General features: G+C 36.4%; 1 protein-coding gene across 1 annotated transcript in view; it reads left to right on the top strand.

Annotated features, from left to right (window-relative positions):
* LOC142338165 (uncharacterized) overlaps positions 1 to 25472 on the top strand; it is a 79564-nt gene that overhangs the window by 8592 nt on the left and 45500 nt on the right. The window contains exons 2-5 of the mRNA XM_075387802.1: positions 23 to 316; positions 10374 to 10607; positions 11093 to 11218; positions 21717 to 22028. Of these exons, the coding sequence (XP_075243917.1) occupies positions 23 to 316; positions 10374 to 10607; positions 11093 to 11218; positions 21717 to 22028 (966 nt within the window). The remainder of the gene's footprint in view (positions 1 to 22; positions 317 to 10373; positions 10608 to 11092; positions 11219 to 21716; positions 22029 to 25472) is intronic.

The following is a 25472-nucleotide window of genomic DNA, read 5'->3' as shown; positions in this document are numbered from 1 at the left end:
GAGAATATCGTTCCGCATGCAGAGGTGGTTCCGTACCCAGACAAGTTCAATGTGTCAGAATTACAAGTATCGGCTCGATACTCTGGACATTTAGCATTTAGACACAAGCCGACTTGCGTTGTAGCAGATGAGCGTACAATTGAATACAATTCAAGCTACAGGCACCTGAACCCATTGAATTATTCCTGGGACACTATTGAGCAATTGCAACCTTGTTGTGGCTACAAACTCTCAATCGCGACTTTCATGGCACACTGGTATATCAATATTGCACTGTATTCAGAATGGGTTAACTTGAACGACACCTTCTATACAAGTGAGTCAAAGTGAAAAGAAAGACATTGAAGAACAACTTCATGTTTAAGAAACCCACATTTAAAGCCATTACTCACCTTTCCCCCTTATTTTTTACAAATTCAGCGTGACTATACATCAGTACCCTAATTTGAATTCTTGTTGAAAACCAGAAAGGCGCGAAAAAGAGTTAACAATTCTTAAGAAAACGTGTGTGACTTACCAGCTTAGTGGGTGCATATTATTTGTACTGCCACAGAGCACGCGCCATTTTTTGCATATTTTTTGCACTATGTAAAGGCACGTGCTTTGTAACTGAAAAGATCAAGAAATGACGACAGAAAATTCCGACGACTTTAGAAACGACATGATATTAAACCTGAATACGCATTTGATGAACTTCAATTTTTCTGATCTTATTCAATTGAAAATGCAACGAGCAAAACATTAGATCCTGAAAGATAACTTTTTGGATACAATTCCACTGTTATTATTCCAAAATGTTTTATGCCTTTTGTACTAAATCAAAGAGCACACAGTCAACCCAGGACACAAAGTTTATATCCAAAGTTTTTTATCATTAATGGTGTAACGGCTGCCCTCCTATCGAAGTCAATGAAAACTTTACACCGCCGAGTTCGTTTCAGCGGTTTCAAATCTGTCCGGATATTGTGTTTTTGCAGTTAATTTTTGTGAACTGTATTATCCGCTGTACTGTAGATTACCGTTGCATTACTTGTTGTTTCTAATACTCTTGATAAATAATTGCTCAGCTTTGCTGTATAACGAAATTGTTTCTCTCAGAATAACAAAATAATTATAGAAAAGGTCACACTTAGTGTAACATTAACTGAACAACAATAACAAATTTTCTAACTTGAATGTTAGCAAGTCTCTTTATTGGTTTCAAAAACACAAATGTCGAACTAGAGTAGGCTTCGTTAAAGGCAGTAAGAGCAACTGACTATGTGCTTTGCACAAAATTTTTCTTACTTAGGAACTTTGTTGTGAATTCTCTTTTCACAAGTCAAAGTAAGGTTAAAGCCGTACAATCACTAGTATGGTCTACAGAAACGAGACACAATAACAAGTAATTTACCGAAAGTATGCTTCAATACTCACTGTATGTCAGTTTAATAAGACAAGTTTAACAAGTTTCAACTGATTTTTGGTAGTTTTTCAAGCTCTATTTATACTGCCGTTTATGTCAAATTAGCATCTCTGATTGGTTGTAGATACAGATGTCGACAGAATGTGAACACTTTTCCATAACGTCACTTTTTAGTGTAAATTTGATGTCATGAGATTTGTTAACCCTGAAGAAGTTTTGTCGAATATTCTGTGTCAATAACAGGTTGATTCTCAATCCAATCGCAAAGAATCCGATGCAATTTGGTAATGAGTTTCGTCTTTTCTTCTGAATGAAGCTTCAAATTCGAAATTATACGACTTCATAGCGTTAGCCATAGCTGTTGATGATAGTATGGTAAACTCAGAAATTTCCCATTGACTATTCAACAGATTCGGGGAGAAAAAAAACTAAAGCTACTTTCTCTATTTCACGTGAATTTTGTTCACTTGTACCTTGTGCATAATTGGCAACACTACCTTGGTGATAGTTGCGAGAGTTGAGTTGGAGTTAGAGTTTAACTTCTTGAATGACGAGTGGGTACTAATAATAATTACTAAACATAAATGTTGAACCAAATGAACACATCCGTATGGCTTCAGTAGAATGTAACATTAAATTTCGCTTGTCGTGCTATTTAGCTTTATGGCTTGAAATGTCCTTGAAACGCATTTCAGTTTCGTCATTGAGTTAAAATGCTCAGCCGCAACATCGCCGGCCCTGTTTTCCATCGCGAAAATATCTTTTCCAGGTAGTACTGGGGCGAGCTTCACTACTGGTCTCTTGTACACTCCGTTGTTTGTTTGAACAATCGGTAATCGAACCACACCGCTGGACCCATCGATGGTCTACTTAACGCGACTTAGGTTGTAATATCCACGCTTATCGTTCTCTTCGATCAACCAAACGAGATCGCTTTCTTTGAGGGTTTCATTCGCCTTAGATCGCCATATTTGCAAATTATTCAGAGTTGGCAGATATTCTTCACGAAATCTGTCCCATTTGAGGTTTGCATAGGCTTGAGTTTGTCGAACGAGTTTTCGATGATCAACAAATTCTTCTGCGCCTGGTAGGTAGAGTAAGCAAACGTTCCTGTTGCCAAGAATGAAGCCATTGGGGATCAATGCTTCTAAGTCATTAACGTCTGAACTGACTGGAGTCAAAGGGCTTGGTTTCAACGTCTGCTCTACAATACACATCGTAGTTGAGAGAACGTCCTCTGTGACTGATCTGTTCCCCAACACTGCATACATTGCTTTCTTGCAGCTCCTCACCAACCGTTTCCATACTTCATCAAAGTGAGATGCTGCGGGTGGGTTGAACTTCCATGCGATTCCTCGTTCAATTAGACGTTCTTCGATCCCTTTTTTGTTCAACGCCGCAACCTACTCTGCAAACTCACGTTCAGTTCCAACAAAGTTTGTCGCGTTGTCACTGATGATCGTATTCGGTTTGCCTCTTCGAGCAATAAATCTCATTATTGCATTGAGACAGCTATCTGCATCCAACATGGGTACCACTTCTATATGCACCGCTTTCATAGTGAGACACGTGAAGAGTCAAAATCATCGCTTTTCATTTCGTTGCCCAATCTACACAATGAAAGGGCCAAAGTAGTCAACTCCAACAATTGTGAAGACTGTTGAAGCATCCAACTCCTCTTCGGTTAGATCTGCCATTACTGGTGCTATCGTTTATGCTCTGCCTTTTCTGCAGGTAACACATTTCTTCCTGATTGATCTTGAGGCGTTTTGTATTCTTAAGGTCCACATCTTCTGCTGCAAAATATTTCTTACATGCTCAGTGCCTTCGTGTTGATTGTCCTTGTGCTCATTTCGCAAGAATATTTTAACCGCATAATGTTTCCAATGTAGCAAAATTGGATGATTTGCATTGAAGTCCAATTGACTTTTGCCTATTCTGCCGTTGGCTCGAATAAGTCCTTCTTCATTTAGGAAAGAGGAGAATTGTAGGATTTTGCTGCCTCTGGGAAATTCTTTTCCAGCTTTGAAAGATTTCATCTCTTCACCAAACTGTTAATGCTGTAGTAGTTTGAAGATAGTTGCTTTTGCTTTTTCTCTTTCTTCAATGCTGACTACAAGTGTTTCTGGTTTGTGTTTATTCAATGCTTGCTGTACGTATGCTACTGTGTTCACTAGTCTCTTAAAGTTACTGAATCGTTCCCACTGAATAATAGCCTTCTTTTCTTCAGCCGGTATCATGAAGACTGATGAGGGTATATTCTCTTCATCTGATGCAAAAATTAGGTTCATTTGCTCCGGTCATTTACTTTCTGATCGTTTCAACCAGGCCCGCCCAGTGAACCACTCATTTCTCTTCAGTTTTTCAATGTTGATTGCTCTGGTGCCAATGTCCGCTGGGTTGTTGATACCGCTCACATGTTTCCACTGTGAAACATCAATTGTATCTAGTATTTCAGCCACTCGATTGACCACAAACACTTGTTGTTTACAATGAAAACTGTGTATCCACTGCAATACTGTAGTTGACAAAAACTGCAACTATTTATCTTCATTTCATGTTTTTTGACCATCTGTTCCTTCAACCTCACTGCTATGACTGCCGCTTGTAATTCCAGTCGGGGTATTGAAAGACGCCTCATCGGTGCCATTCTGCATTTTCCAATGACAAATGCTAAGTCAGCTGAGTTTTATTTTGGTTGTGAACGCAGATAGGCTACTGCACACATTATGTCTTCAGATGCGTCAGCGAACACATGAAGTTCGGTTTTATCCCTCTCTCTGTTGAAGTACCTTCTATCGATGCTTGTTTCAGCCACTATTGGAAGTTGTTGTTTCCATCTCAGGAATTCTTCTTCGTCACCAGACTCCACTTCGTTGTCCCAATATTGCCCATTCATAATCCAGATGCCTTTCAGAAGTCTTCTCTTGTGAACACTGAAAGGAGCAAACAATCCGATCGGGTCGAATACTGAAGATACCAATAACAAAATCTTCCTCTGGGTTATAGGTGCTTCAACTTCAAATCGATGTCGCGAGAGACTAGGTTGTAGTTGAATGAAGACCTCAGTTGCTTCTTCCGGGGTTTCTACTGATTCCATGTAGAAGTTGTTTTGTATTGCCTTTGCTGCAATCGGATACTCCTTCTCGTTGTCCAGTCCCACTCGCTTGAGAGCATAATTTGCACCAGTTGGAGAACTTTTTGCTCCAAACCACGTGACGCTGATGTTCGTATGTCTGAACAGGTTTGTTTGTTCTTGGACGCCATAGGAACCTCAAGCAACTCCTATCCTGCTCGCAATTTGATGTCAGCTGTCAGGGCTATTGGTCCTTCACGGAATCTGAATTTTGTTCCAATCAATCCATGTAGCAGATCAGGTCCTGCTACTAGCTTATCATTTAGCCATACTTCTTTGTGTTTTGAGGCAGCATTGCAAACACGTCTGACTTTGCCAGGCTTGTTCGGGTTTAGCACTGGATGATGTTGCAAATACCATTCCTTCCCGAAGGTGCCCTTCACTCCGGATCTGTCGAATATCTTTACGAATCCTTTTTCTACATATGTATCTAGTGACTGTCGGTTAAAAACTCTTCAGGTTTGGGTCCCTTTGGAATCTTCGCTCCAGTGAGTAATGCTGACCCAAGGCTGAGTTTTATTTGTTCGGTATGTTTGGCTATGGTTCACTCCAGAGCATTCCCACTTCGTACCGCTCACCTGTGAACTTTTTTGTACTCTCTAGCATCTTCTGTGCCTGCAGTTCCTTCTTTGACTGACTGACGACGTTGATTTTGGAAGCATAGGTTTCTATGTCCCACCAGGTTTGGATATTCTCAGCCACTTTCACATCTTCAGTGAAGGCAAAAAGACAAGCATATTGTCTTCTTTTAACCATCATGGGTCCACCGACTACCCTTCTTATGTCTGTTAGAACGGCGAAAGGTTCACTTCGTGTTCCTAACTTGTAGTCCAATGAGCGTTGTAGCTCATAAACATCTTGACCAAGGATGATGCCAACTTCCATCAAGTTGAAGACTTTTTTGGGTAGAACTCTCAAGTGATTGAAGCTTTGCTTCAACTTGCTGTAAATGCAGTTTGTGTTCCCCAAGGTTATTGACGGGTGTGCAAATTGAATGCACCTTTTAATGTTGTACCTTTATTTTGAGAGGTACCTTTTCTCTCTTCAGATTGCTTGTTCCGTGTATACCAGCTGTGTTGAGCGTCACATCGGTTCCTTGGGCTCGTAGCTTCTCGTGCACACTTTGATCGATGAATGAAACCGTTGATCCACTGCCGAGGAAAGCATGTGTTCAGCCTGTTGCCACCGCTCTGTATTGAGTCAGGAACTATCTGAAGGAAGCTAGTAACTTCGTTACTCTGGTTGATTGTTGCTGCGCTTACGTTGACTGCGTGATTGCCCTCGTTCATTTGGTTTTCTGAATTTAGCAATCGGTTGTGCTTCTTGATGCATCCGTTGATGCCGCACGCATTGAATTTACAATCTTTGATTGCATGTCCTTTGCCTAGACATCCTTAACATAAGCGTTGCTTCCTCACGGCTGCGTACCAATCATTCACACTCATGTTCCTGAATAGTGGTGAGTTTCATATTTTGAAACTCACCACTATTCAGCTAGCAAATAGCCATCAGCTAGCAAATAGCGATCACTTTGCGTTTGCTTCGTTTCTATTCTGTTCGAACTGTTTTTGAGAACAGTTTGTCTTTATTTGTGCTTCTTCAGTCTTCTTTTCTTCGCTCTCCCTTGAAAGCTGAAAACCCTTTGTGCACAAAGCTATCCTAGATAGCCATTTTTCAAACATAATCAGATCAGGCCCATCTTCATCTTTATCATCAACATAGAACCACCACTTCTCTTTCAGAACTTGGGGTTTTATCTACTGTCAACTGTCTCGATTGCAGATCTCCAATCTGCTTGAACTCATTGAACACATTCACAAAGTTCCAAACAATAACTGAGAAACTGTTCTGAACGTTTTAGTCGTGAGGTTCCACCTGACTTGCTTTGCGAAGGCTCTCCAGCTGTGCATCAATGATCACATGAGGCCTTCCAAACTTCCTCTCCAGATTGCTCCATGCAGCACCATAGAACTGTCCTGAATAGCCCATTCCAGAGATTGCTGACTTTGGCTTGCCTGTCAGTAGAGTTTTCAGATGGCTCATGTTCTCTGAGTCTGGTATTGGTCATTGAAGCACTGTAGCAATGAACATACTAGGCCACTCCGGCCATTCGAGGGGGTTTCGTCGAAGTTGTTCAACTTGAGCTTTGGTAGGTTACAACTACATGAATAGCCAGTGTTTTATCGTAGAACAGCTCTGGCGGAAACGTTCCGGTCTTCAACACTTGGGTATCGGTCTTGCGAACTGCGATATCGTGAGAAGTGACTGTGCCTGTTCACTTCTGGGGTTGCTTTGAAGCTAGCTAATGATCGTTCCGTTGTTAGAAGGTTGTCGATCCTGCTGGCCCAGTCTGACACATCCCTCTTCTTTGGGGTCCAGTTGAAGGGTGATTGGTATCGAGCACCAGTTGATTGGGAACGAGCATCATTGTTCTCTAATGCTGTTCTTTTCACTTTGCGCTCTAGCTCGCGCTCTTCCTCCAGTAGTTGGTGCTTGGTTTCCAGTTCCTTTTTTTGTATTTCCAGCTCTAGTTTCCTCCGTTCAAACCCTGCCTGTTCTATTCGCATCTTGGTTTTGAATTCAACATCGAATTTCTTCATCTTTTCCTCGCGCCTTTGCTTTGCTGAGATGTTTCCGAAGCATTCTCCGATGTTTCCGCAGCTTTGCTGAAGATGTTTCCAAAGCATTCTTCTGCGCTGTCCGTTGGGTAGCTGTTGTTGCTCTCGTTGTCTTTCCTTGCTTGAGTTGTGTTGCTTTGCTCTGCATTCATTGCTGGTTGCGTGCCTTTGCTTATATATGCAAGCCCATGATTTGCTAACTTCGCACTTTCTTGCTTCTTTCAGATGTTCTTCCACAGAACCTGCTGGGTAGGGTGCAAACCTTTTTTGACGCTGGAGATGCTTGAGTAATTTTTCTTCTATGAGGTGAACAGTCTGTTAAAAGAGGAACTTTAGTTTTTTGGGTCTATCTGAATCTTCAATTATTTTGTAGCCCAACCCTGTTTTAGTGTTAACTTCTTCCACTAAATCTTGGAACTTCTTGTCGTACCTTGAGCTGTTGATTGAAACTAATCTCTGCGGGTTGTACTTGGATTGCCTGGTTGCTGTTTGCCTTTGCTTTGCTTATTTCTTTTAAGCGAGGTCAACTCTTCAACGTGTTTTGTGAATTGCTCTCGCACCTTTCGCTCTGCCTCACTGGCGTTGCGCTGTTGAATCGTTTGATTATCTTTGGGGAGTGCCTTCGGCATTCTCTTCATCAGATTGGACAGCAGTTTGCCTTCCTCTGTCCGGGTCGGCGGACCAAATGTAACGGCTGCTCTCCTATCAAAGTCAAGGAAATTTTTACACCGCCCAGTTCGTTTCAGCGGTTTCAAATCTGTCTGGATATTGTGTTTTTGCAGTTAACTTTTCTGAACTGTATTATCCGCTATACTCTATATTACTGTTGCATTACCTGTTGTTCTATTACTTTTGATAACTAATTGCTCAGCTTTGCTGTATAACGAAATTGTTTCTCTCAGAATAACAAAATAGTTCAAATTGAGACAATCAAATTTTTGCAGAGTTTTGATAATAACTCAACTTATAAACCGAATCTAGAAAATCTGATTCAAACAAATTGTAGCCCTGTAACGTGGCTATAGTTCTAAGAAGTTTCAGTTTTCCATCTCAAAGATTATAGAAAAAGTCGCACTTAGTGTAACAATAACTGAAAAACAATAACAAATTTTCTAACTTTAATGTTAGCAAGTCTCTCTTTGGGTTTCAATAACACTTATGTCGAACTAGAGTAGGCATCGTTAAATGCAGTAAGAGCAATTGAATATGTGCTTTGCACAAAGTTTATCTTACTTAGGAACTTTGTCCCTCAGAAGGAAAATTTGTGAATATCAAAGTTAATGCTCTTTTTCACAAGTCAAAGTAAAGTTAAAGCTGTACAATCACTTATATGATCTGCAGAAACAAAACATGATAACAAATAAATTACCGCTTAAGAAAGTGTGCTTCAATGCGCACTGTATGTCAGTTTAATAAGACAAAGTTAACAAGTTTCAACAGATTTTTGGTAGTTTTTCAAGCTCTATTTATACTGCCGTTTATGTCAAATTAGCATCTCTGATTGGTTGTAGATACAGATGTCGACAGAATGTGAACACTTTTCCATAACGTCACTTTTTAGTGTAAATTTGATGTCATGAGATTTGTTAACCATGAAGAAATTTTGTCAAAAATTCTGTATCAATAACAGGTTGATTCGCAATCGAATCGCAAAGAATTTGATGCAATTTGTTTGTGAATTTCGTCTTTTCTTCAGAATGAAGCTTAAATTCGAAATTCTACGACTTCATTGCATTAGCCATAGCTGTTGATAATAGTATGGTAAACTCAGAAATTTCCTATTGACTTTTCGCCAGATTCGGAGAGAGAAAAACTAAAGCTATTTTAACTGTTTCACCTGAATTTTCTTCACTTGTACTTTGTGCATAATTGGCAATACGATGTTAGTGATAGTTGCGGTAGTTGTGTTGGAGTTACAGTTTAACTTCATGAATGACGATTGTGTACTAGGAATAGTTACCAAACATAAATGCTGAACAAAATGAACAAATACGTATGGCTTCAGTAGAATGTAACATTAAATTTCGCTTGTCGTTGCTATTTAGCTTTAAGGCTTGAAAAGGACTTGAAGCGCAAATCAGTTTGGTCATTGAGTTAGTATGCTCAGCCGCCACAAATGGTTTGGGGCAAGGCTGAAGGTCGAGGGAATTCATTTATAACGAGAGTAAAAAAACAGTTGCTCAAAAAAACTCAATATACAAGCTTACATTGCAATAAGTGTCGACTAACGCAAGCATCCAAGAACTCAAATGTAAAAAAACGCAAATATTCAAAAAAAACAAGGTACTCCAAATTTAGGGGATATAAAGGTCATGCATATATGTATAATAAACGATCATGAACGTGAAGCATTACAGAGAAAGAAATTATTTAATAAAATTCAAATTATTCTTGTTGACAATCTCCTGCAGTTACGCAGTCCTGAAGTAAACTAGCAGATAAAATGAAGAAAAACTCAAAAAATACAACATTTTAACCAAAATTATTTAACTAAAACATCTAAAAAGTGAGTCGAATCACAAAACAGAAGAAAAGTTAGTTGCCACCATCAAACTGGCCTTGATATAATAAGTCGGACGATGAATAGAAGATTTTTAAAACTAATATTTCCACTCTCTCGCTCTGAACAACGTATGAACAAACAAAAATTACTCTAAAATTTTCTCTGCTTTTGACATTTGATCAGCATCTCTAACAAAACATTTGTTTTCCCATGCCGCTTTTGACTCTCCATGAAAATAGAAGTTATCATAAGATACGTCACAAAAATTTTCCTTTCAGTTGTGAAAAGATAGACATCCAAATTATAATTTGTCTCAATTCCGTAAAAGCAGCTACACGCAAACACTATTAACGAACAAACAGACACACTGTTTCGTGAAAAAGAGGATAACAAAAAAACACTACAATTTAGATTTCATGAAAAACTCTCTCGATCTACAATTCTCGTTTTTTATGAAAAAAACTAGCAATTGTACAAAAACGCATTCTAACCCCAGGTAACGTATTTTAAAAGGCTATGCAGTTTAAAAAACTTCAGTGCAAAATAACGCATAGTTTATTTTCGCAAACCTTTTGAAACTTTGTTTACTGAGGCAAAAGAAACAAACCACAGATTTCATACCGGTCCAAAAAAGGGGCGCACCTTACCATGTTCTTTGCGTTTTATAATTTTATTCGGAGCGCCCAATTTCGTAATTTTAATGCGTTTTAGCGCCCAATTTCACCATGTTATCAACCTCTTCTGGTACAAGTGACCCTGTCTACAGCCCCGTTGTTGCTCTTGATGGCCAGATTACCACTGATGATATTTTTGATCAATTAAAAAGAAGAAGCAACATTGAAGAATTTGCCCAAGCAAGCTTCAAGTTCAAGTCCTGTGTCTGCAGCAACTATGTATGCGCCTTCAATGATGATACCCAACGCCAGCTTACAAATCCCAGCGGACGTTAGTTAGACCTCGATTTTATGAAACTACTTGACAAATTACGAAAAAATGTGACAATCTATCAAGAAACAGAAACATGCGATAAGTGCAGAAATTTTTTAATTGGTCTTTCAATTCAAAAATTAGAAATTTAATGTTTGAACTTTTTCTGGAAAACATTTTTTGATTAAATCAGCTTACTTCACGCTTTTCAGCAATATTTGGAACGTGTTTGTTGGTCACAAATTTAACTAGAATTTAAAGTTCAAAATTCCTTGACGCAAGAGGTTTTCAAACGCGTTCGTGAGTCCAGTTGGTTGTAATAAACAATTCAAAGAAACAAATGAAATAAAAAGACATATATTTATTTTTTTGTCAAGCCAGATAAATTTAGCTGTGCTTAATGTAAAATAAATAAAATTTACACCCAACAAATGTTGAAATTGTGTATAACAACAGACTACATGCATAATTTGGATCTTCTCATAAATCGAGATCTAATTTAGCGGATTCTAGACCATCTGAAGTGGTCGATGAACTGCCAGAGGGTTGTCTGTTCATCTTCACAATCTACACCAAATGTGTGGAACATCACGATCACTTCAGCGAACACGTTTTTCCCATTGCAACACGTAAGATTTGTTTCTAAATGATTTTGAACACTTTCTCTGTAAGAAGAGCAACACGGTTCAATTGAAAAATATATTGAAAAACTTATTTATAGTAAAAATTGTTCTTCGCTGAGATGAATTCGTAGATAGTGTGGTCTCAAACAAATTTAGTTAAAATGGTGTAATTTTTACCGATTAAGTATACCGGCGGCGAATATGACATTCTTTTTACGACATTGACCTGCCCTTGCGCTTAAAGTGAAAGAGAGTAAATTGTTAGCGCATCGCATAAGTTGCCTGTCCTGCATAGAAAATATGATACACTTTTTTCTGAATTTCGTTTTTTCTACGGAGTTACCGATGTCTGAAATTTTGTGAACATTTTATTGACCTCCGTTGTCTTTTTAACCGTAATTTTGGCCAAAGTTTTGTCAACGTTGTTAAAAAAGTTAAAAATGTTAAGGATTGTGTTATTGATCTTTCTTTTAAGCACAACGAATTTTTGCTGATCTTTTCCGTTCAAATTTTTGCCAAAAACGTGTCTTCATAAAAAATGCCAGCGAAAACAATTTCTTAGCTCATTTTGTTTAATTTTGACGGGAGTACAAACTTAAAAACTGCTGAAATATTTTTCTCAAACTCCGAGGAGATCTAGGTAAACTGCGCTTTCAAAGAGAGTGTTCTGGATTTTAAATATGTCCCATTTTCTCTAACAAAAATGTTTGCTTTCTCAGAAACAACTGATTTTAGAGCTTTGCCACATTTGTAAATATGTAGCTAAGTCTTATCAGGGCGAAAACTTTTCTGTTCTAGTGAGCTCTTTGTCTTTATACTACTTGCCAAGATTCTTTTATCGTGATATTACGATTAAAAAATATTTGACTTTTTCAGTTTGGGACATCTTTGAGGTCTTTTTTGTGAGGTCATGTTACATTACCACAGCTGATAAAAAGTGCCATTAAACATATCTGATGTTACTTCCTGTAATTACTTTTTTTTGGTTTTAACAGCTTTGATACCATTTTCTCAAAAAAACTTAATTGTACTTTCTATGGGGTTAGAAGAGAGCCCTTTAATGGATTTTAGGCGCCAGATAAAGGTTACCATTACTTTCAATTGATTTGTTTGTGAAAAAAATACCGGAAGATTTTAACTATGCCCGTTTTGTTATTTAGCAGCAGATGTCTCATCTGAGAACAGTATTGGGTGTTCCTTTGGATTAGCAGACTACGGTGCAAACGCTAAATTGTTGTTTTCTGCGTTATCCGTGGTCTACAGTGACAAAAAGTTTATAGAATTCGTGAGTCACGACAACTTTAGTAACCGTTGAGGACAATTCTGAGCATCAACATTTTCACAAATTTTTCAACTTAATTTGAAATTTTAATCAAAACTTTTTTAGAAACTTGAGACCAGACTCAAAAATTTAGTTGTTCCCGTGAGTTTTGATATGGGTAGTTTAAAAATTTCTAAAGCTTGTCCTATTCACAGGTAAGGTTTCCGAAAGACTCTCTTGTAATTAATCAACAGTTGCGCTTCCGGTCATCGATATGATGGTAAAATGCTAAAAAAAGCGTTGTTGGCAATTGTGAAGGATTACAGTCAATTTTGTGAAAAGAAAGTGGAATAGTTCTTCTTACTGTCACTGTTAAGCACACCCACTTTTATCTCAATTTATAAGAAATCAGCATTACTCGCTATGATATTTTTGATTAATCTTACATTATAAAACCATCGACTCGTAATTTTATTTTATGTTCACAAATAAACATCTTAACTAAATTTCTGAAAACTTCAGGAGAGAAAAATTTAGCTTTCAAAAAATTTATCCAATTCTTATTGAAAACGGTCTTTATTATTTTGCTCCAATTTCCTTTCAGAATAAAATGATGTTAGTTTTATTTCACAACAACACAAGGGAAGACTTTTTGCCATCTCTAATGCATCTATCTCTAGTGCCACAAGTCACATCATCCCTGCCAGATCTTGGATTTCCGTCAAATCTTTTCCGAGTCCACAAAAGATTTAGGATGTCTCCACAACCATTTTAAGCGTTTTCAACAACAAGGAATGATCTTGCGTTCTTTTTCAAGTAATTCAATTATTGTTCTAATAAATAAAATTACAGTCAGTTTTCATTTCTGTTTCAAACCCAAAGCAATGTTTTCCATATCTTGGCTCAATCTTGGCATAATCTCGAGTGTTTATCAGAGGTCATCTGAGTTGATTTAAAAACAAAAAAAAACATCAAAAGTTTTTTTGCAAAACAAATATGCGAGTTAAAAGTTGTGTAGCGATCTCATAATTGTTGATGTATGCCTAAATATACGTTTTAATGTACGAGAAAAACAATTGGTAGCTTTTTTTCAAATCGTTTGTTTTATTTGCTCACCCAGTTTTTTTTTAAAATTGAAGTTAAAAACAATTTTAAGGCTTTTGAAACAACAAACGCCACCAAACTTTTTTTCCAAAAAGTTCATCGCGTCCGTTACCTACTTAAGTATGCAAATCAACATTGTAATTTAGAATCAAGGTCATGAACCCAATTTTTGCGTTTTGTTTCAAACACCTCGTAGACAGAGTTCAATCGCTTCTCTCACTCTTTTTGTCCGCTTAAATTAAGTGTCAAAATTGCCCCTCATCCAATTACACTCCAAATTAGGGTATGCGTAGCGGGGCAATTAACTATGTGGGTAATACAGGGGGGTGAAGAAAAATTGGATATTACGCCCCAAAAAGTACTCACCGAAAATGTAATATTGTTGGATAAATTTAAATGGTAGAACAACATAAGATAACATTAATATTGGGGAGTAAATGGGTGGGGAGTTGTTAAGAAATTGTTGAAAATTCAAGATCTGGAGCAATTTTTTAATTTTTTGGGTTAAAAGAGTGTGTGATGCTCCATTTGGTAGGTTAGCAAGTACGCTGCTAATAATGCTCAATTTAGATGAATTGGTTATGGGACAAGAATCCGTATGCAAATGTGAAAGTTGAAATCTACGTTCTTTAGTTAAAGTTGAAAAGCTGATGCAAATCCACGTCGAGAATTCTTATTGGAGAACTGCCACGTTTCCACTTCGATTTATTTCGGGATTTTCTGTTCTTTATCTCTTTGGGACAGGAAACGACTCGGATTTGCCTACGGAACAGACCAATTTTCCGAATCCATAATATGTTTGAGCTTTTCTTGTGCGTTTGCCAGTTGAAAATGAAGCAGTCCAAATCGAGGAGGCTGCAGAAATATATACAATTGGTGTACTTCAGCCACGAATGACAAGTGGTTGGAGTTTGGATGGCTTTCATGCTCTCATTGGTTTCCAATTATTGTTGTTAGCGGAAGAAACAACCGAACGATTGTCAGTATCTTTGTGAAGAATCTTCGTGTCAAATCTGTATTTATTTTTCAAGTCCTTGGTGTGATGAGCAATTTTTCTTCCGTAAATTTTTATATGGGAACGGCCTGCGTTGAGCAAAATGCCAAAGTGGTATACTTCACTCCACCTTTGTGCCAAGGTTGGCAATATCATTGTTCCTGAACAATATCATTGTTCCTGAAACTGATTTCAGGGACTCCGGGTTTTCTCATGACTGTAGGTGTTGAAGAGGTGCGGAGCAATGTGATTCCTTGCGCAAGGGAATCTTAAAAACCTCGAAGAACTTCCTTTTTATTTCTAGCACTGTCCGGGCTCATTTGACAATTTGTATTTTTTGGGAACCAGTTGGTGAGTATCGGAAGATACTCACCGGGCTCATATGACAATTTCTCCTTTTTGGGGATCGGGTTGGTGATAAATCTTCATACGGAATTATTGTTTTCTCCACCATTTTTTTGTTGAACTGCGTACATTTGAGCTCATGTCAGGGCCTCCTCAACCATGATGTTACTTCTATCTGCCTAAACCGATCTGTTGCCATCCATATATTCTGCGACTGAAAATGTATCAGCATCTAAAAAGTGATTCAAAATTTGTTCATAAGTTATATTTATGGAGTTTAGAGTAGTATTTTTGCTTAGTCGTGTGTTTGTTTTTCTGGTAAAGTGTGCTTCGAAGGGTAATACGTTTTTTGTTGTTTTTTTGCAAACGCGTAATTGATATCTATTGACTTTATTGTTTCTTTTGTTGTGAATGTGTTGTGTTTACCCGCTAGTTTCATGCAACGTACGCGACGTTAAACTGTTTTTTGTATCAATCGTTCCTTTAGTTCAATGCCCTGGTAATCATTTACATGAGCGTTCGTTATGTTGATATTATAATATTTGCAAAATTTTTTAAAATTTATTGCCTATTTGACAACGAGCTTGATCTAAACGAATATATCCTGGTACTCCACGAATCTGAATACTCAACTAAAGTTTTTACGACGTTAGGAGCGTTAGTAGTTTTTGTCGAATAGCTCTACTGTTTGGTATTTTGAGAAGCGATCTGTTCGTGCCAAAAAATGTATATCTTGACCTTTTTTTCATGTAAATGGTCCTTCAATATGAATTTGTATTTCTTTTATAGGTTCAGAACAATTTTCGTGTGGTTTTCACTTGGATGCAGAGATTACGGGTTTGAGGTTCTCACCTATATCTGTTCCATTTGGCCCCTTTTTTCGGCATTTATGGACAAAAAGCGTACTGACAAGGGATATCATTCCACAACTTGCTGAGTGAGTGAAGTGGAGGGATTCCAGAACTGCCGCCTGTATAGACTTTGTGATTGCCACCCATTTGTCAATACATATGCACCATGACCGAACGTGGAGGTCGCGCCAGTAGGAATGCAGATAAAGGTTAACATTAAAATGAGGATTGAAAGTTTCAAAAAAGATAAAAATGACAAGGAAAAATGCAGGTAGTTGTTGAAACCGCATATTATTCCTCATATTTGTTTGTAACTTTAGCTTTTTGATTTGATTGGCACAAGATGTAATCTACCTGACCCATTTTGGCGCCTGGTATGTAGTCGACGTTGAAATCCAAAGGTAAAAATCCGTCCACCCAACGAGTGAGACAAATATTATATGATATTTTTTGGATCGATGGATTTCATAAGGGATATTAATGCTCTCTGATCAGTGATGACAGGGAAAATTTTTCCAGATATATAATATTTGAAGTGTTCTTTAGACCAGACTTCCTCCAATAGTTCTAATTCATTGACACTATATTCTTCCTCATTGCTGTTAAGGAAACGTGATGCAAATGCTATTGTAAGGCAGCTTGGGTGAACGTTGTGATAATGCAGCACCTAAACCCGCGCTTGAAGCATTGCATTTGGTGCGGGTTTCCACATGTGGATTATAAGGTGTTTTTCCGGTTCTATTTGCTGCCTGATTTTTTGTGTGTTGGAAATGTGATTCTAATTCATTATTAATTTCAAATTTTGTGTTCTTTATCAAAAGAGGGGGTAACGGATGACGAAGTTGTGCTAGATTGGGAGTGAATGTTTGGGAGGAAGAAGTGAATTTTTGTTGCTGAAAGATTTAGAATTGCTTAAGTTTCTGAATCTAATGGGGAGCTACCGTATTGATTAAATTTTTAGCCAATTAGATGTCTTGGTAAAATGGCACTTGGGTGAGTTGATTCTACGATTATCGTCACCAAGTTTTTTGAGGCGTTGATAGATTAAATCTAGATATTTCGCTTTAGATCCTGGACTAACAACAATTATATGATCAAGGAAGCAGTGTGTCTTTTTTATCCAAATATATTAAAGTCAATTTCATTTTGAAATGCTGCTGGCATGTCAGTAAGACCGTAGAAACCATTAATGTAACGGTATGTCTCTGTGCGATTGCCATATATTTGTTTAAAGTTGCAATAGCGGGAAGTTGCCGGGTCAAAATTCAAATGACTGTAATTCTATTTTAAATCCACTGTGGTAAGGTATGCTGTTTCATTTGTTGTATTTGCCTTAATATTTTGTTGAGTAGCGTCTACTAAATTTTCAATTTTATGCATCTGACATTAGTTTTCATGAAAAGATTCATTGAAGATTTTGGATTCTAAAGCAAATTTCACAGTTTTGGCCAGTTTAACAGTAAAAACGATTGGAGATTGAATTTTTTTTATCTGAGCAATGATTTAGTTTTATGATGTGTTTCTCGTCAATTACTTTTTGGAAATTCGTAATTACTAATGGTTGAAGGTTATTTTGTACTTGTCTGCCTTTTTGATGAGTTGGTGTGAAGTTTTTTATGAATTGTTGGTTTAGCAGTGTGTTTGCAAGACTTACCAATACGAGAGATGAGAACAGGAAAGTCAAATGCGACCTATTTTTTAATTGGACATTGATTTTGGTTAACATTCAGTATTTGTTTTGATTGATTTACAGAGAGTCCTAGCTAAGGGAACAGATCGCGTCCAATGATTGCTCGATATCCGTCTTCTACAAATGTAATTTTAACATCTTTAGCTGACCAATCGTTGCATTTTACTCTAGTGTTAATGACACCGATTATCTTGATTAGATCAGATGAGAACGTTTTTTAATCAAGCAGTCCTGACGGCTTTAGCCAATAACTTTTTTGTCGATCACAACCACTGCATTTGAGAAATTTTTATGGAGAGTCGTGCAGACACTGCCGGAAGCCACTAGTGATTTTGGTTTCGATGTTGCCAAATTGTACTTGCACATTCACTAATTCTTTTTCCTTAACGTTGTGAATGTCTGTGATAAATGCTACGCAATTGATATTGAGTTCATATTATTCAGAGTTGTAGTTTGCATCGTAGAGATTATGTTTTTTTTAGCATATTGTCCATTTGATTGATTTGTTCATCTACCGATAGTGATGTTCCTTCTGTAGCAGCTTCAGATTTTATGTCTTCTTCAGTGTTTACACAAGATTTTAGTTTGGTAGCGTTTTTTAGTTTACGACAGATTTTTGCGAAGTGATTGTTGATACCACAAATTATGCAGGCTTTACCTCGTTCTTAGCAACTTTAATGATAAACAGGGGAAAGGGGACCATGAATTGCCAGAGTTAGGAAAAATAGTCGGCATGTTATTACTGGAATATTTCTGGGGTCTGTTCCACGATTTTTGAATAATGTTAGGCGATGGAATCACGTTTGAGTTAGATATTATATAGGCAGAAACTCCCAAAATCTTGAATTGGTTTTGCCTGCCCATTTCCATATTATTGGCTAGTTCTAGCACTTTCTTAGGAAATCATGTTTCCATTAGGAGTTTGCGTTGGATTTCCCCATCTTGCTTTTCTTGTTTCTTTGTCAGGAAAGTGCAGTGGTCAAAAATTTTGTTTCTTTGTTTTAAAAAACCTCTTCAAGAAAATCCCTAAAGTCCTTTGGTGTTATTTGGTCTAAACGAACAGTTTGTTCCTCTGAACCAAAAGTTTGAAGGCTTTTCCTGCCTAGACTAAAATAGGTGAGGAAGACCGCCTTGCTGTCACAAAATTTCCAGGTTCTGTCACCACATAAGTTTCCCGCAGCTTCAATCTTTTGATCTGTGTTTAGCTATGTATTCTTTAGTTGCTCGTTTCCAATTGTCCGATCGCGTTCGCTTTGAGCAGTGCTGTTATCTACCTTTTCTTCATAGATTGTTTCGGAAGGTAAATTTACTATATCTGGAGATGCTTCGCGTATAATTTCCATCGAAGTTTTTTCATTAGCAAGAATTGCTAATGTCAGAAATGTCAGAATATTTTGCAATCATTCCCATGAAAGTGGGCGTTCAAGAGCAGTTTTTTCTAAAAGGGTTCAATTCACAGGCGAGCACGTTCCGTTGGTGCTGACTGCGCCATGTGATACTCCGTTTGGTTGATCAGCAATTGTGTTGCTAATACTGCTTTATGTAGATGAAGTGAGTTCGCGGCATGAATCTGTATTCAAACGTGACAGTTGAGATTTCTGTTTATTAAACTAAATGTGGAAAGTTGATGCATTTTTCGAACTTTTTTTGATTCAGTATATGCATACCCATTTCGATCTTTAAGAAGTCGGCGTGAATTGCTATGATAGTTTGGAGTAGACTTACTTTATACAAAAATCGTTTCACAGAATGAAAACGGTGGTGCTTCTGTTAACTTTATTGCTATCTTTCTCAAGAGTTCAACAGAAATCCGATTTTCTATGCCTCATTGAGGTTTTAATTGCAATTTGTGATAAATTTTGGAATTTTTACTGATCACAATAGAACATAATATCTAATTCCTTGGTGTACTTAGGACTTTTATTGTGGGCGAAAACTTCAGGGGCCGTATAATCCAAATGTCCCTTGCTCCATATCTATGTTCGTAACCCTTTTTGTTTTTTTTGTTTAAAATTTCATTCCATTTATCACTAAAAGTGTTTTTAAAAATTTGCTCAAATTCAACCTTCGGAATGAATTGATACTGGTTTCAACTGACAGCAACATAAAAGGTTTATTTTTTGCCATCTCTAAAGAACTATTCACTATTATCTAGTGCCGCAAGCCACACCATCCACGCCGAATCCCTGCCAGTTCTGGATTTTTATCACACCTTTTCCTCGTCCACATAAGGTTTGGGATGTCTCAGCAAACATTTTTACCATTTTCAATACCATGGAATGATTATGTGTTCTTTTCCAAGTCATTCATTTGTTGTTCTAAAAAAATTACCGTCAGTTTTAGTTTTTGTTTCAAACGCAAAACAATGTTTTTTTAAAGCTTTGAAAAATCTTGGCCGAAACTAGAATGTTTATCAGAGTTCTTCTGAGTGTTTTTTAGAGACGCAAAAAACATTAAAATTGGATCCACGACTAATTTGCGAGAAGAGTCAGTTTTTTTGAGAAGGGTTGTTTTTTTTCGAAATTGAACTCACTTTTGTTGACGTATACAAAAAATGCGATTTAAAGTTTCAGAAAAAAATGGCAACTTTTTTTTGAATCATTGGTTTCATTTGCTCATTTGGTAATTTTTTAAGAATTGAAGTTAAAATCAACTTTAAGGTTTTTGAAACATCGAACGCCACCGATAATTATTCGTAAAAATTCAACGTGTTCGTTACTTTTTTAAAAATGCTGACGACGACCAATTTTTTAGAAACAATGGAATGAGCGAAAATGTCGCGTTTTGTTTCAAACAACTTGTATGCAGTGGTCTATCTATTCTCTCACTCCTTTTGTCTGATTAAATTAGGTATCAATCTTAAACCCCCCCCCATTACACCTCAAATTATTGTATCAGTAGAGGGTTAATTAACTACGGGGATAAAACGAAGTGAGGTTAATGGGGTTAAGGGGACAAATGCCATATTTAGAGGGTAAAACAACGTAAGATATCAGGAATTTTGGGGAGTAAGTGGAAAATTGTTAAATCCTAACCACTAAAACTATCGTCAAAAAGAAGTAAGATTTGAGGTTAATTTTGAGTGTTAAAACAGAGTAAGATACAGGAGAAAGGAAAAATCTTCGCATTTTTTTCTGTGACCTATTGCATATTTTTTTAATTTGCTCAATTTTTTCAAACCTTTTTGATTCAATATAAGCAAACCCGCTTTTATCTCCAAGACATGAGCATGATTAGCTATGATATTTTGTAGTATACTTATCTTTTAAAAATATCTATTCGCCGTATGAAGACGGCTCTGTTTCTGTAAACTTTATCGCTATCTTTTAAAGGAGAAGAACAGAAATCTAATTTTTTGTGTCTCTTTGATTTTTTTTGTAATTTATGATAAACATGGGGATTTTTAATGTTCACAATGAAAAATCATATCAAATTTTTTGATGTACTTATGGGTTTGTTTCTGGACAAAAACTTCAGGGGCTGAAATCCAATTGTCCTTTGCTCTATATCTATGCTCGTACTTCCGAATGTTTTTTTTTTCAAAGTTTTTAAGTCTTTAATATTTTGCTCAAATTCACCCTTCAGATGGAATTGATGTTGGTTTTAATTGACAGCAACATAAAAAGCAGATTTTTTGCGATCTCTAATGCAATATAAAATATTATCTAGTTCCACAAACCACATCATGAATGCCAAATCCCTGCCAAATCTTGGATTTTTATCTCATCTTTTCCTAGTCCACACAAGGTTTGGGATGTCTCAACAATCGTTTTTATCGTTTTCAATACCATGGAGTGATCTTGCGTTCCTTTCCAAGTCATTCAATTGTTGTTCTTAAAGACAATTACACTCAGTTTTAATTTCAGTTTCAAACCCAAAGCAATGGTGTTCAGATCTTGACAAAATCTTGGCATAATCTTGAGTGTTTATCAGATGTCATCTGAGTTTTTTTAAAAGACGCAAAATACATTAAAATTGCATCTACGGCTAATTTGCGAGAAGAGTTAGTTTTTTTGCGAATCAAATTTGAACAAAATTGCGAGTTAACAATTTTGTTGCGAACTCACTATTGTTGACGCATGCCTAAAAATGCGATTTAATGTATATGAAAAAAATTGGCCGTTTTTACTGTCAGCTCCAATTGATTCTTTTGTCCAACTAAAAAGCCAGTATCAGGAATTTTGTGGGCTTAAAAATGTACATAAATTGATGCCTCATCTGAAGTCTCATTCGATGATATTTTGCTACTATTTTTTCAGCCCATGCGAAGGTCTTCAACCTCAAGCAGACAGATACGAGGATGCATTCGATCAAACTATCGTGGCAAGACACAGGCAACTACCCAAACGACATATTTGTAGTATCAATGACGTCACAAGATGACCCTGATGTAGTGTTTACAGCGACTGTTTCTTTCTTTCAGCAGTTTCTGCATGATTTTGAGTTCAACTCGGCCGATCATTTTTGGCTTCTTCGAGGAATGAATTTCACGTGCACAGCTTATGCAACGTGCAATGGAACTTGTGTGCACGAGATCATAGACCCAGTTTCGATTCCATGCAATACTGCAGGTATTGGAAAGTTTTTTTTAAGGAAACTACGCACATGGGTTGACCACCATAAAAGAAACTTACCGATCACAAAACGCCATATATGGATTTTATGGAAACTTACTAAACATACAAAGATAAAAAAATTGAGTTTGAATGATACACAGTCCACAGGGCCACTTGCACTGTAGCTCCAAAACAACGTTTCTGTCCATCAACTTTCAACATTGAATTGTGCATGTGTCATCAACGAATTTTCTAAAAATCAACGATGTACAACTGGGCAAATTCGATTAACGGGTTTTTATTTTGACTTCAACAATTATTTTGACTTCAACAAGACCAGGTTCCCTAATAGGCTTGGTTATATGGTTAAAACTTATGATATAGATATAACATATAGATATATTATCTATAGATACAATACGCGTATTATCTATCTATCTGTGTATCTCTACTTATCTACTATACATTATAGTGAGCATGCGAGCATAAAACTGATAAGTTGTTACCACTGGTGACCGTTCACAAATTTTTCTCAAATAAGTATGAAGGGAACCTTCAATAAATTAATAATTACTTTTACATAATTTTTAATAATTAATATTAATTATCAAATTATGTGTAGTAAAAAATACTGCGACCTTTAACCATTTTTTTTCAAGTCATGTCTTAAGTAGAGATTTTTAGTATTTAAGACGAAAAGATATCTTAAAAGATTTTTATTACGCCGCAGTGGTATACCCATATCCAAGAGATTGGCTATATGCCCGATCTGTGTATCTCATGTTTGTTTTTCTTTTGTTATTACATAGAAAATGCAACAATATTGCGGAAAATAGCCACTTTACTAAAAACAAGCAAAATTGAAGGGAATTGCGCAACCAGTGTTTGCACAAGTGTCATAATTTTAGCCGCGAAATAAAAAAAAACATGCTATGTATCCTATTTTTAGCGGGTTTTGTATCACGAATCTGTTTCATTTATGTATCGCTTTTTCGCAAGCAACGTAACTCGATTTCGCACTATAATCCGCAAGCACGCCTAATTTAATGCTCGTTTTTGAGCATAAAAGACATTATTAAAGCTTCATTACTACTAACAGTACTTAATACTAATTATCAAAGGGTTCCTACCCGGTTCATTGAATCTACACCAGTACATCAACTGGAAGATATGGCAGTTCATTAAGGCTTTAGCGGTTTGAAATAAGGCTGTTATTAAACCTTTATTAATACTACTACTATTTTGTTACTACTTTTCTACTACTTATTAAAGGGTATTACTTATGAAATGGTGTTAGTTATTAAGGGTATTACTACTTATTACTACTTTATTACTACTAATAGTACTTTATTACTACTTATTAGTACTATCTATTTCTACTTAAAAAAATCGGCCAGTTTCACATTGATAATCAAAACTTTTGTTGAGCAAGGGATGTTTCGGATAAAAAAATCAGTTTTTGTGGTGTTGGGATGTACACCATATATAAAAAGTTGCTTGTGTTTAAATCACTTTAAAGCTTTGAAAGTGCTTTTTAAAAAGTTTTAAGTCACGTTGCATACTCAAAAAGCGTGCGTTTAATTAGGCTCAGTTGTTGATTATAGATAATTTTTATACGCATAATAGATACCGTAAATAAACGGAAACGTGCTTGCTGCAAGACTTGTCATTTATTATAAAATTTTTAAGTTCTTTTTTTTTGCAAAATTGGCAAAACTTTTTTTCCCGAAAAATAGGATAAAAAGGAGGTCTCCTAATTTCGTTCATTTATTGTACCTAATTTTTGAGCGCTTGTAACTAAAGCGGAAATTTGGTGTATACTTCTGCAGTGTAATGGCAATCGGTCGGGGCCTTGTATTATTATGAACAAAATTTTTTGGGCATAAGGAATTCATAAAGACATTTAATCATATGTTTTCACATTTCATTTGCATGAAAGAATAAGAATTAAGGGTTGCTGAGTTTGAAGAAATCTTTACGGCTTCTGAAATAATCGACGCAAACAATAACTTTTAAGTAAAGTTTCAATGACTACTTTACTGATTTAAATATGCGGATCAACTTTGTAGCAAAGTTTGAAGCAATGAAGTGATCAAGAGATGAGTTTCGTGAGTGGTCAACGAGATTTTTGTTTCAAACGACTGTATACCACTTTTGATCAACTCTCTCGAAAGTTTTTAGCTGCTTAAATTAAATGGTCTGGTTTTGATTCAGCTCGTTTCTGATCAAATATGACTTATCTCAAAATCAGTATGAATTTGATCACATATGTTGCCCAAAATTATGGGATTTCCAAGTAATTCTGCACAGTTGAACGTTTCTACACAGTTAAAGGATCATAAAAATTTTCGATTTTATCGATCCATATACCGTTGAAAAAATTACGACGACGACGACTTTTCTTTTTATCAAGGAGAGGAACTTTTTGTCATCGGAAATCAGTTCTGTTTATTTTTGCTCTGTAAAAATGCCAGGTTGAATTATGTGCGACCCCGAAAAAAAAACAAGACACAGCCTGCATAGTTCTAATGAGGCAGCAGTAAAAATTGACGAGGAAAATGACTACTCAGTGAAACAAAACTTGGTAATCCTCCTAAACTTATGCATGTCTTGATGGCTCTTAAAAACTTCAAACATAATCTTGATTGGCAAAATCTTTCGGAACACATTGGTAAACAATTTGGAAGGCATGTCTCCGAACTTTTTGATGCAAATTGCAACACTTTAAAAAATCTTGGCACATAGAAATCAGTTTCCGATTGGAATAAGAATCAAAAATTTTTGTAAACAAAATTAGTTGTTGACAAACGGGGCAAAGTGAATCAACCTAAACCAAATTTTGGCATGTCTGCCAATCTTCTCAGAACTTCATTTCGTGATAACTATGCGAAGATTTTTTAAGTTCGTGCATGTCTTGATGTAATCCTAATATAGGACTAGGCCAGATCGTGGACAGAAGAAACATAACCTTTCTCAACCAGGCAATCACGCTCTGCATCACTGGGTATAAAAGTTTACGAGAAACTACAAAAAGTTAACGAGCATCATTTTTGGAGTAAATTAGGAAAAAGGTCACTGGCACTATATGAAAAGGTTAAAAAATTTTGTCCGGAAATATTTATTAACCGCAATCAATTCAGTCCAGATAACCAATAGATGGCAAATTGTTAATCTCTTATTAAAATACTTGTGTTTTCAGGTAGGAAAGAAACATATCTATTTCTGAAGCACTTTACCCATTTGTTGATTCTTGTCTTACCTTCAAATTTTAATTCCTATATTTTTTTTCTAATTTTCAGCTGGTATTGAACTTTTTGGATTTTGTGCATCAAAAACTCTATTTTTGCTAGAATTAGTCATTCTTGATTGTGAACCTTGGTTACTCATGAATAACTTGAAGACATCAATTATTGATAAAATCAGTGGCCTATTTAGTTTTCTTTAGTTAAATTTCAATTT

Source organism: Convolutriloba macropyga, chromosome 4 (assembly GCF_964194025.1).
Source record: "Convolutriloba macropyga chromosome 4, txConMacr16.3, whole genome shotgun sequence".
Taxonomy (NCBI): domain Eukaryota; kingdom Metazoa; phylum Xenacoelomorpha; order Acoela; family Convolutidae; genus Convolutriloba; species Convolutriloba macropyga.
Note: the sequence above shows the minus strand (reverse complement) of the source record. Positions and strands in the feature narration are given on the sequence as shown.